The sequence below is a fragment of the Camellia sinensis genome, chromosome 8 (assembly GCF_055761805.1).
Source record: "Camellia sinensis isolate YWXY chromosome 8, ASM5576180v1, whole genome shotgun sequence".
NCBI classification, from domain to species: domain Eukaryota; kingdom Viridiplantae; phylum Streptophyta; class Magnoliopsida; order Ericales; family Theaceae; genus Camellia; species Camellia sinensis.
In genome coordinates, this window is record NC_138968.1 from 22,844,597 (window position 1) to 22,856,726 (window position 12,130).

Here is a 12,130-nt window from a genome sequence, read left to right on the forward strand (position 1 = left end):
CTACGCACACATAAGGGAGCACATAATCATACACAGAAGCATGTAGATTGGACGATTGGTAAAATGATCGGGTGGTCGATTGCAACTATCATTTTGTCATTCAATCGATCACCTGATCGTCTGACTATTTTCTTGTCAACTACGAATATCATTATACAATTTTTTTACATTAAAATGATATTTTTTTAAGAATCGTGCAACGTAGCTCAAAAGAGAGGGCGTCTGAATCCCTCGAATTTAAGAGAGGGCGTCTAAAATGATATTTTTTTTACATTAAAATGATATTTATTTATTTATTTTTTCAATCAGAAAAGAAGAAGAAGAAGAAGAAAGAAGAAGAGAAGAAGAAGAAGAAGAAGAGGCGGAGGCAGAGGCAGGGGGCGGAGGCAGAGGCAGGGGCGGGGGCTGCGACAATCGGAGGCGGAGGCGGGGCTGCGACGAGTTGCGACGATCGGGCAGAGGTGACGGCGGGCGGGGCTGCGACGACGAGCTGCCATCTCCTCTTCCCCTCTCTTCTCTCTCTCTCTCTCTTCTAAATTTCGGGCTGTTCGAGGGGACAAATTTTGGGGGAAAAATCATTTTCCTTCTTTTAATTTATTATTTTAGACATTTGTGAAAGAGTAATGCTACACACACGCAGAGAGAGCACAAAATCAAACACAGAAGCACATAGGCCGAATGACCGGCAAAACGATCGGGTGGTCGACCATGACTATCATTTTATCATTCAATCGATCACTTGGTCGTCCAGCCGATTGATCAACTATCATTTTATCTACAACAACTATCATCTTGTCATCTGAATGGCCACCCGATTGTCTGACCTATATGCTTTTGTGTTTGATTAGGTGCTCCTCTTCTGTGTAGTAGTATTATAGTTTGCGAAATAGTTTGCTGCATAAGCAAGTGAACATTCATTCAATTTAAAGATTAAAAAAATACATAGATAGATAAGGACTCAATGTGTCATGAGTCATGACTATTGAGTTCCCAACTAAAAAAACACTCGTTTGTTTGGGCAAATATTATTCTCTAAAAAATATGTTATTACATTTTTGATATATATTTTTGACATTTAGTATAATAAAAATTAAAAATCAATAAAAAATACTTTTTAGATTAAAATTTCACCACCACCACAACACTGCTGCCAACAACCATCACTAATAAAATTATTAGTATATTAATTTTAAGGATGCCACCAAATATAAAAAATGTTCACTCTAAAAGAACATTTCATGAGAACACTTCTATTAAAAATATTTTCAGCCAAGACAAACGGAGAATGAGTTTGAGTAATTGGTCCAATTAGGTGTTGGTTACTTGGGTCAGAATCTAACTCAGGTCCATTGGGTTTGGTAGATTGGAGTGGCATTGAGGGCAATCTCTTGCCATTGGGTGCTTCTTCACCAATGTTTTGATGATTCCAGTTATTTCTCCAGATGAGAGTAGGTACTCAGAAAGATGCTGCAACATCTCATGTAAAATGGGTGACAGTGGATATAATTTTCTCGCCACCCAATCAGAACGGGAAAAGACAGCAGTGTTCAAATTCTATACCTAAACCCTGCATGTTTCAAGATACTAACCAACTACCATTCTAACACATCAACTAAAGTTTCTGCAGTCTTGGAGTGTCTCAATAATACAGATTGTATAAAAGTGACAGTTCGAAGCAAATGCTATGTTGTGAACTATATGTAGCAGCAATGCAATGGTCAGCAAGTAGAATGATAGAGATGCATGTTATGTGTATTATTGAGAATCTGAGATTGGAGGATTGGCAACATTTTTGTAGTCCAAAAGGTCATAGAAATTTCAACTTTAAACAAATAACTATTTTTCCCATCAAAGTTTGTTCAGGAAGCGTAGAAGAACTATCACAAGAAATTTTACACTTTAAATTGGCTCTGGATGATGAAGACCGCAGCTTAAACTTCGGTTAAATGAATTTTATCATTCATATTTGGTGTCGTCGTTCCTTCCCACAGCTCCATTAACTCATTTCTTATCCAAGAAAGGATGATTATGGGTCCCAGAGTAGACGGTACCTATATTCATCAGAAAAGAGGGAAAAATTACTGATTCAATAAAAGTATGTGTTACACCATCTCAATATTACAAATACATTTTTTGAGATTTGTTTAAAATACGAATTGCCCTCTTTGGTTTGAAAAATTACAAATACCCCATTAATTTTTTTATTTAATAGAATTAACTAAAAAAATGAAATTCTTAACTGCTCTCCCATACAATGATAAAATTACCTAAATTATTAATTGAAACAAATTTTTGACATCATTAAAAACTGTTAATGGACTTGATGATTTATTAATAAAATGAACCATTTGTTATGAAATTAGAAATTTCAAGGGGCGGGATATAATTTCTAGAACTATAGAAGGTAAATCGTATTTTAAGCAAATCTCAAAGGGTGTATTTATAATTTATCCTAAACTAAAAGGAACTTTAGCAACATGCAACACCATGCTAAATTTTGCTCACTTTCGCCATTTCAAAAAATGATGATATATAACAAATGAAATAAATAGAAGGAGAAGGACAAGAAGAAAAACACTTTCTTTAAAGAGATTTCAAATTCTCACATCTTAGCACTAATCTAACACATATCGCCCTAAAATTCCATTGAAGATCAGCTCACAGATTTCCCAGCTCTTATGCTGCCCAAAAGTTCAAATTTTTCTACAAATGGGAACTCATATGAAAAAGTAGTATGTAGTCATTTATTCACAAAAACAGAGGTGCCAATACAAATCTGGCAGATGGTTTTTTTGAATGGCAAAATCAGGAGCCTCTCTCTCTCGCATGGCAGCGAGAGGTTTAGACATATGATTAATATAAAGCCCATGCAGCTTCTTTCCAGGAACAAAAAAGTCTAAGGAACACATAAACCAATCACAGAACCCTCTCACATGATAGGGTTGTGTCCGGTTCTATAATTGGTTTCTTTGTATGTAGTAGAGCAGTTCCAGGAACACTATACTCATTGAAAAAGAAAACAAAAACAAAAAAGCAATTTGATATTAATAATAGAATACCAGATACAGAAGTGCTGGTTGGGGTGAGTGAGTCAAAATGCCAGCAGCTAAAGCAGTTACCAATCCAATTGCATATCCAGAAATGGCAAACCATATGTATTTGTGCCCCTTGGAGGAAGTCAAATCCTCCAATGGATTCACAGAATCCCTGCTCTTTCTATGATCAAAACATAGAACCAAGGCCAGAAGCATAGCAGGAATGGCCTGCAACACCAATACAACCCAAAAAACTCAGAAAATTGCGGGAAATCTTATTAAGAAGTTAGATAATTGCACAGTGGTCCTATACAAAAACCAGCACAACCACAAAAGCAATTTTGGGAAAGAAAATACAATGTATTTTGGTTTTACAATTGGCATACAATAGCAAAATATGGATGGTGTGTGCAAATACTAATGATTCAAAATTAGAAGAAATTAATGCACCCTTTGGGAATTTGATCCAACTGATATTGATTCAAGAATCCCATCCCAAGGAAGAATTATAGATGAATTACAAAACCATAAAGCAAACCCAAGAGCATTACAAAACACATATACAGCACCCAACTTGGAAACTCCCACCAGCATGCTAACATGAAAGATAACCTGACGTTTATAGATGTCATGTACCCCAAACTCTTCTGGGTGCACAAAGATGAATTTTACATTTTATAGCTGGTATCTTTCATGTATGTCTTTTTTAACACAAAGGAATAACAAAGCTGTAGAAAGTCATAGACCCAGAAATGTAGTGGATACTTATTGTCCTTCAAGAGCAGCATACACGAAAGTCTAAAACCAACACACCACTGCACTTTTAGTTCTAATAAACTCTGACGCCACAATCCATAATTGGAGGAAAGAATCACAATAGACTAATGTAGTCACAAGAGAGAAAAGATGTTTTACCATGTCGCCAAGACCAAGCATCATATAGTCAACAGCACTACTTCCAGGAACCATTCCACCAAATAAATTCCTAGGAAAGACAATTTTGACTGGAAGCTCCAGCTTTTTCGTAATCAGTTGCAATCCAGGAAGATTCAAACTGTTAGCCACTGTATGAACAGGATTAGATGCTTGCTGCGTTGCCACCGAAACCATGACATTCGCACCAAAAAACCTCTCAGAATAGAAAACCCAGAATATGTCGTACAAAAACAAACAACCAAGAAGCATAGCACAAATTTTGATGTTGGGAAGGCGCACGTGGCTCACAAATGTAATACAGAGAGAAATTCCCAGCAAGTTGTTCAATATCCAGTGTCCAGAAACCAGCCAACCTGCAACAATACCAGAGCAAAGCAACACTAAAAGCCCCTGGATTCGGGTAAATGGTTTGGAACAACACCGTGACACAAAAGGGTCAGACAAACCAAATTGTGATTTGACATGGGCAATGTAAGGCCATATGCAGAAGTAAAGGGATGATACGGAGGCAATGGCAGTGAAAGCGGTGAGGAGTTGTGAGACAGAAGAGAACAGATAGAACATCAACAGCAGGCTGAAAGAGCTCATTATCGGAATCATCAGTGCTTGGGACCTATCTAAAGTAATGGATGCTTCTGAAAAATCACGGTTTCGCTCCATTTCTTTTCCATAATTTAGGGCTCGAAAAGCCGATCCAGATGTCACAGCTATTGCAGTGAAAATAAGAGTAAGTGGAGCTGGCTCCAACAGATATGCTAGCTTCCACAGGGGCTCCATAATTGGGTAAGTGAAAAACTTCTTTATAATCTTGTAGCGCAATTCAACTGTTGTGCATATATATACATATGTATCTAAATGTTAACACTTTAAACACCCTGAAGAATTACAATAATGTTGAAAGCAAAGCTGCAATTTTACTCCGATGAAGACTGGATCAGAGAGATTCACGCTCTACCTACAAAACAATGATCTTAAGAGAATGAGAATGCGCCAAAAAATGATGGATTTGATAATTTTTCATATTCAAGCCGGGGATAGGCTATGTAGACTACTACCTGTTTCAAAAAGTAATGCTTTGTTTGTTTCAACCACAAGTGCTTCAAATAATTTGTTTTTTCTATATGGAAAAATAAAAATTTCAGGTATATAGTTTCTTTCACAAGACTAAAGAAGCACGACAATAAATTTTGGAAGCTTTGACACAAATTACACATCTAATAAATAGGACTTCAAAAGAAAGGTTTTTTAACAGTTTTGCGTGTAAGCATCACAGAAAACATAAAACAGGAACAAATTCTCATTTGGTTTGTTGTTCTCTCACTGAAACAGTATTCAGAAAATCAAGTAAAAAAGAACCAATTTTCATGAAACATCCAAAAATTACTTTTTGTTCCCAGTTTTTCTTTTCCAGTTAAGAGTACCAAGATGACCTAAAACACCAAGGTCACAAATTTTTTCACAATGTTCATAAATTTTTCTGTTTTCTTCTGAGAATTGATTTGTAAAATCTATGCCAAACTGGCCCATATCTCAGAACATAATGCAGGTCAATGGATATAGTTTATCTTAAATTTGACATGACTATCTCTATCCCAAATTTTCTTTCCTTCCAAAGAAAAACTAGTCCTTTCACGTAAAAACTGCCTCTTTACATTTCATCCGATTCAAACAAAACAACAACTCACTATAATTTCAATTGAAACATCTAGGTCATATAAAATTAACAAATGAGCAACGATTTCGATTTTAAAAAATGGGAATACGAAAAACAACGAATAATCATTGAATATGAGCTAGAATAGTTGATTACATCAAGAAAGCTATAGATTCAACAGATAAAGAAGATCTGAAACTCAAAATTGAAGTTTAGGATGAAACCAGTGTGAGAAATTAGGGTTTTTTATGGAGCAAATGGACTTACCTTGGACTCGAAGACTTCAAGAGTGTGAAGACCTCTCTCTCTCTCTCTACCTCTGCCCAGCGAGGGCGTGTTTCTCGGGGGAGTTTCCACAGAAGAGAGAGAGGAGACACAGAGGCAGAGCTGAAAACCAAAACGAGGAACAACGTTGTGCTCGATTTTGCACTTTGCCCCCACAATATTTTGTAGTATTTCCAATTTTGGCCTGTTTTGGCATCTGAATTAAAAGTAATTTTTTTTTAACTTTTTCACTTTTTTTTTAAATCGTATCACCTTCTCATTTTTTTTAACATGTTTTTGAAAAAACATTAAAAATTAGTTTTTAACTTATTTTCCAAAACATCTCTTTTTGGCTTGTTCTTTCGTTTGACTTTTTAGGTAAATTTTAATCCAATGTAAACTTTTGAAAAAAATTACAGATATATGACAAATTTTATATGCATTAATAATTAAAATCATACATTTTTTCATTATTCTGTAATTATTTTCTGATGATGCAACTAATAGGTAATTTCTCCTTATTTTTTTGCACGGTATATCTTACGTTATAAACTTAGGCAAGTTAGAGGTGGACAAACATCTACTTTAGCCATGTTGGATTTGGTGGGTTGGACTTATGCTGTATGGTACTAAGTTTAAGTTTGGCATATATAAAATAATTAATTTTTTTATTATATCATCTCTTTTTTTTTATATATCTTTTCGTAAAAAGATAAAAAATATACTTATTTAGGTCATCTTAGACAACTCTTAAGAGTACATATATCGTCTCAAATCTGATCCAACTTGACCTCAAACTTAATTTAATCATTCTAAATATGAATTTAAAATAATTTTTAAATCTTAGACATGTCCATTTAACTTAGATCTCGTTTAGAAACATGTTATTTAGAATTTTTTTGACTTTTTATGAAAAGATGTACAGAAAAATAAAAAAAATAATGTGACAACTTATAGTAATTTTTTTGACAATTTGACTAAAATACTAGGATTCGTTTGGAATGTGGATTGACTTTTTGACTATTTTAGTCTGGGTTTAAAAAATCTTATTTGTGATAGTTTTTTTTAGCTTTTTTAAACTTTTGTGATAGAAAAAAATGAAATGATTGTGGTTTAAATGTGACATTTTGTCTTATTGAGTTAAAATGTCTATTTTGTCTTTTTGTGATTATTTTAGTAAAAAAATCTCATTTTAACTTATGCCAAACGAAAGCTTAGTCCCCAAATGAACTATTATTATTATTATTATTATTATTCTTATTACCTTGAAAGATAATTAAATTATTTAGACTCTTTTAATAATTGTTTAAGCGTGAAAATTAATAAAATTTAATTATGAAATAAATAAAAGTTTTGATTTAAGTCTTATAAAGAAGTAACGTACATAGTTTTCTTTTATTTTTATTAAAATTTTAATTTATTTCATAATTAAATAATATAAAATTGAAAATTAATATTTTATAAATATCACGGTGGACAGGACTCTGGACTAAAACTTTTTATTTCAAATTCAACTTGAAAATTAATAGTCTAATTCTATGAACTAAACATGTTTTTTCTGTCTTAAAAATATCGGTTTTAGTGTGCAGGTCATTGGGCCCATGCTCCAAGGCCACCACTGACCAGTAGTTTTTGACTTACTGGGCCAGGCCCGAATATGCAATTTCGTGAAGTCAAAATTTCAAATTTGGAGCCCCCAAAAAAGTTAATTACACTCCATCCTTTTAAATTTTAGTTTAGTGCCATTTTATCTCTTAATTTTAAAATATTTTGGATCCTTCAATTATAAAAAGGGAGCTCGGTTCAAAAATTAAATCTTAGATTTTTCTTGCCTAAAGGTTCATGTGCTAATCTATTATGTCCATAAAGACAATTTATCACGAAATGGCCAAAATACCCATCCACCACCTCCGCCTTCTCTCACGAATAGAACAATATCTCTATTTTTATTTTATCTATTAAAAATTCTCTCTCTTCCCCTTCTCTTTCTCTCTTTATTCTCTCTTTTTTTGCTTTATCTGTTAAAAGCTCTCTTTCTTCAAACCTTCTCTCATACCTCAACTCTTCTTATTCAGCCATCCCCGCCTTTTCATCTTCATCAGAGTTACCTTTGCCGCTATCGCATTCTTCTTCATTGGCTTCATTGCCGACCTTGGCCACATCTCCAACTGTGACAACCCTCGCCACTGTTTACTGATATACCTCTGATTACTGCTAAACTGTGGTTAAGCATGTTAAGTAACTGATCTGACTGAAATTCTGACCTGATTGATTGAGTGTATTAGTTTAAATGCAAATCTATCTGTTTGACTGCTAAATGATCTGTTCATGTTTTATGTTTTAAACTGCAAATTGAAGGCCTTATCGGTGACCGAATCCGAAACTGATTAGTGTTTTATGCTAATTAGAATTTATGTGATTTTATGGTATGTTTAATTGAAACGTGATTTGGAACGATTAAATAATGTTAAATTACATTAGTTACTTTAATTATAATTTTGCCATTGAGTGGCCATTTCCCTATACACTTGTTTGGGACTTAATTAGTTTATTCCATACGTCATTTCCTCATCCTTCTTGAGACCAAAACCAACTAGAGAGAGAGAGAGAGAGAGTCAGGAGAGCTTTCGTTTCAACAAGAATTGCTTGGAAAATTAGAAGAATTGAAGAGTAGATTGCATAATTGAGCTTCTAGACTTGAAATTGAAGACCTAAGGTAGGATAATCATCTTCTTGAACTTGAATTCTAGTTGTATCTTGCATGGTCCATGAGCCATTAGTGATCTAAGTCTAGAATTGGTTTTAAATTGTTGAATTGAAGCTTGAATCATGCATGCATGTACACATTGTTAAGTTTTGAGGTTGATTTCATGGACATCGTCACATGCATGCCTATATTCTAGCTATGGTCCATGAATTCATCATGTTTTTGAGTGAATTGACTCATTTGATCAAGTATTTGAAGCTTTGATTTCAATTGAACACTTGCATGTTACATATACATTATGTTCATGAAGTTTTGTTTGGATTTGTGTTTAATTGAGCTACCTTTGGGCTTTGATTTTGCAAATTGATCTTCGAAACATGTCATATTATGAGTTTTAATGTGTTTTCTAGAAAATTGGCCCAAAAGAATCGAATTTGATGCTTTAAATGTTGAATTTGAGCTTGGAGGTTCAATCTGGAAATTCTAGATTTTGGACCCACGCTTGAGCGTAATACTTCACGCTCGAGCGTACACTCTGAGTACATGCATCCCGCTCGAGCGGGAAAAGTAACGCTCGAGCGTGAAATGCGTGTATCTAGTACTTTTCATATGTTTACAGTCTGCTCGAGCGGAAGTCGAGCGCCCATCGAGCGTGAATTGCATGCATTCAGTACTTTTCATGAGTTTACAGTCCGCTCAAGCGAAAGAAGTCACGCTCGAGCGAATCTCCTTTATCTGCATGTCCGCTAGAGCGTAGAAAGCCACGCTCGAGCGAGACCCCTGTTTTCTGAAAAATTTGAAAACTGTTTTAAAGTACATCTTTGCATCTTCATTTCATCCTAGGCATTCCTAAGCCTAGTTTAAGGCATCTTAATGAGGTTATTGATGTAGAACCACACCGTGTCAAGTAGGGACTGAGTCATTGATTCCCAAGTGTGTAACTTAGTGTGTGTTCATTCTATAACTGTGTAGGGTTGGCATCTGAGGACGCTCACTAGCTGCTATTAGCCTAGTGCTCTGTGAGTAACAATGTTGTAAAGATATGTTCAATCACGAATATTTTCTGAATAATCAACTGTACTGCTTTCTGAAATGATATTTCTTACTGAATGAATGTTTGTCTTATTTGTAAACTGTATCCGTGACATCCATAGCAATTTACTGTTACTGCACTGTTACTGCTACTATCACAGAGATCTCTGTCGGTTCCCATGTTTGGAACCACTACTGTTTACTGTTATGATGGCCATCAACTGATTGTTCGGTCTGTTAAGACCTACTATACTGTTTGCTATCGGATGTACCACATATAACTGCTATGGTTTCTGAATGACTGATATGACTGCTTATTGACTGAAAGGACATTCATTCTTAACCTCTTTACATAACTGTTATTCACTAGGCTTTAGTTCACTGTTTATATATATATATATATGTAGGTGTCCAGGTACCGGACTAATGCTAGGAGCGTCAGGCTAAGCTCCCGTTTTGTGAAAGCCAACCGTTGTGCCTCACTTCGAGGTTCCGAGTACGTCAAGCCAAGGCTGTTTTGGGGTGTTTTAGATTTCCCCTTTTGCCTCTGTTCTGTAATAAATATTGAGACTGGCACTGTACTGTTATGGTAAGGATTTGGTCCCCACCTTGAATGTCTGTATATGATGTGTGTATGTACATACTGTTTTGCTTATGAATGTGAATATGTTCAGAAAAGCCTTTTTGCATACAGACTGTCACAGCTCATTGGACATCTTTTAATTACTGTTTTGGCTTCCGCCAGCCCCTGTACTCTGTATTACTGTCTTTACTGTTAAGTAGGCCTTCGATAATCACGGATTACTGGCCAGTTACGGTGCTAAACCCATAGGGGCGGGTTTGGATCGTGACAGAGTGGTATCAGAGTGTTATTAAACCACGAGTTATACCGCACACACGTGTCCAAATGAGCTATAGGATGTCCTAGAAAAGTAATTAGGGCATTGCATAAACATTGAAAAAAAAGTGTATGTGGCCATGACATGAATATAGGTGCTAATGTGCTAAGGTGTTTAAGTATGCAACTGCCTATGTTTATTATCATTGTATTGCATATAGTGAAATGGACAATGCAAGGAATGCCGATGAAACAGAATCATCTGATGCCAGAATGGCAAGATTAGAAAGAACAGTTGAACTGTTGACTGAGGCCTTGAGGCTACAACAGAACCAACAGCCCCCCACCTCCTCCAGTTCAACCCGAGCAGAATGTTAATGATGATATAATTGCTCTGACACAGAAGTTCAGCAAAATGAAACCACCATCTTTTCAAGGAGGCCTTGAACCGTTAAAAGCCGAAGCATGGGTTCTAGAAACTGAGAAATTGTTCGAAGTGTTTCCTTGGTCGGAAACACACAAGGTATTACTGGCTACCTTTACCTTACAAGAGGAGGCTAGAAGGTGGTGGATGCTTGTCCGTGATGCGAATACTGTCATGACTTGGGCTCAGTTTAAAGAGTCATTCTTCGAGAAGTACTTCCCTCAGTGTGTCAGGGATCGCAAAGTAACTGAATTTGAACAATTAAATCAAGGTACCATGTTTATAACCGAATATGAATCAAAGTTTACTGAACTCTCCAGATACGCACCACACATGGTGGACACTGATTACAAAAAGGTTAGGAAGTTTGAAGGCGGCCTTAATGTTGAAATACTTGACAGAATTAATGTGCTGAAATTACTGAAATATATAGATGTTCTTGACTGTGCAATAATAGCCGAGTCGAATATTGAGGCACTGAAACAGACTGAAACACCGGGAACTGAATGACGCGGTAAGAGATGAGGCTTTAAGTTCAAGAAAGGCCGAAATAATTCATCGAACAAAAAGCAGAATACAGGGTCAACAACCAGTTCCAGGCAGGGGAGTGGCTCCATACCGCCCTGTTCAGAATGTGGTAAGAGACATAAAGGGGTTTGTTATAAGATCTATGGTGCTTGTTACAGGTGTGGCAAGGTGGGCCACATAGTTAAAGATTGCCCTTCCACTGCTCAAGGCAATAGTAAAGCTGCAGCTAGCGCAGCAGCATCAACTGCTCCACCGAAACCCAACCCCAAAGCGACTAGAAAAGAGCCTATGAGGCAAGGCCAAGTGTTCGCGCTTGTACCGGGAGATGTGCAAAATACCGAGACCGTTGTGTTAGGTATAATCTCAATCTGTACTCAAAATGCTTATGTTCTGATTGATTCGGGGTCTACACATTCATATGTCTCGCATGCTTTTTCACGGAAATTGAATAGACCATTGGAACCCATAAACTATTTGTTAGCTGTATCTTCGCCCGTTGGGGGATCCATGACTTGTGCTTATAAGTACCCTGCATGTGAGATTATTGTTGGAGATGTGCATTTGTATATTGATTTACTGCCTTTGAACATTGACCATTTTGATGTAATATTAGGAATGGACTGGTTAACAAAATATCATGCTACCATAGACTGTGTAACAAAATAAGTTGTTTTCCGTCCACCTGGATTGCCTGAATTTGTGTTTAGTGGAG

General features: G+C 36.0%; 1 protein-coding gene across 2 annotated transcripts; it reads right to left on the reverse strand.

Annotated features, from left to right (window-relative positions):
- Positions 1-1,731: 1,731 nt before the first annotated feature.
- SPPL1 (SIGNAL PEPTIDE PEPTIDASE-LIKE 1) lies at positions 1,732-6,106 on the reverse strand. Of its 2 annotated transcripts, XM_082882243.1 has the most exons (5): positions 5,893-6,071; positions 5,027-5,088; positions 3,951-4,926; positions 3,060-3,263; positions 1,732-2,051 (listed from the first exon to the last, which is right to left on the reverse strand). In XM_082882243.1, the coding sequence occupies exons 3-5, from the start codon at positions 4,746-4,748 to the stop codon at positions 1,932-1,934; spliced, it is 1,122 nt and encodes a 373-aa protein (XP_082738369.1). In that variant the 5' UTR covers positions 4,749-4,926; positions 5,027-5,088; positions 5,893-6,071; the 3' UTR covers positions 1,732-1,931. The 2 variants fall into 2 exon arrangements, with proteins under 2 accessions (XP_082738369.1, XP_082738368.1); XM_082882242.1 differs by lacking the exon at positions 5,027-5,088 and having other exon boundaries at positions 5,893-6,106.
- Between the last annotated feature and the right edge of the window lie 6,024 nt (positions 6,107-12,130).

Bases quoted from the DNA above. Each gene is read 5' to 3' on its own strand.
- SPPL1 (XM_082882242.1), bottom strand. From the start codon at position 4,748: ATGGAGCCCCTGTGGAAGCTAGCATATCTGTTGGAGCCAGCTCCACTT. The intron at 3,264-3,950 runs GTAAAACATCTT...TTGGTGTTGCAG, and splicing joins TGCTTGGTCTTGGCGACATG to GCCATTCCTGCTATGCTTCT. The intron at 2,052-3,059 runs GTATTCTATTAT...TGATGAATATAG, and splicing joins AACCAGCACTTCTGTATCTG to GTACCGTCTACTCTGGGACC.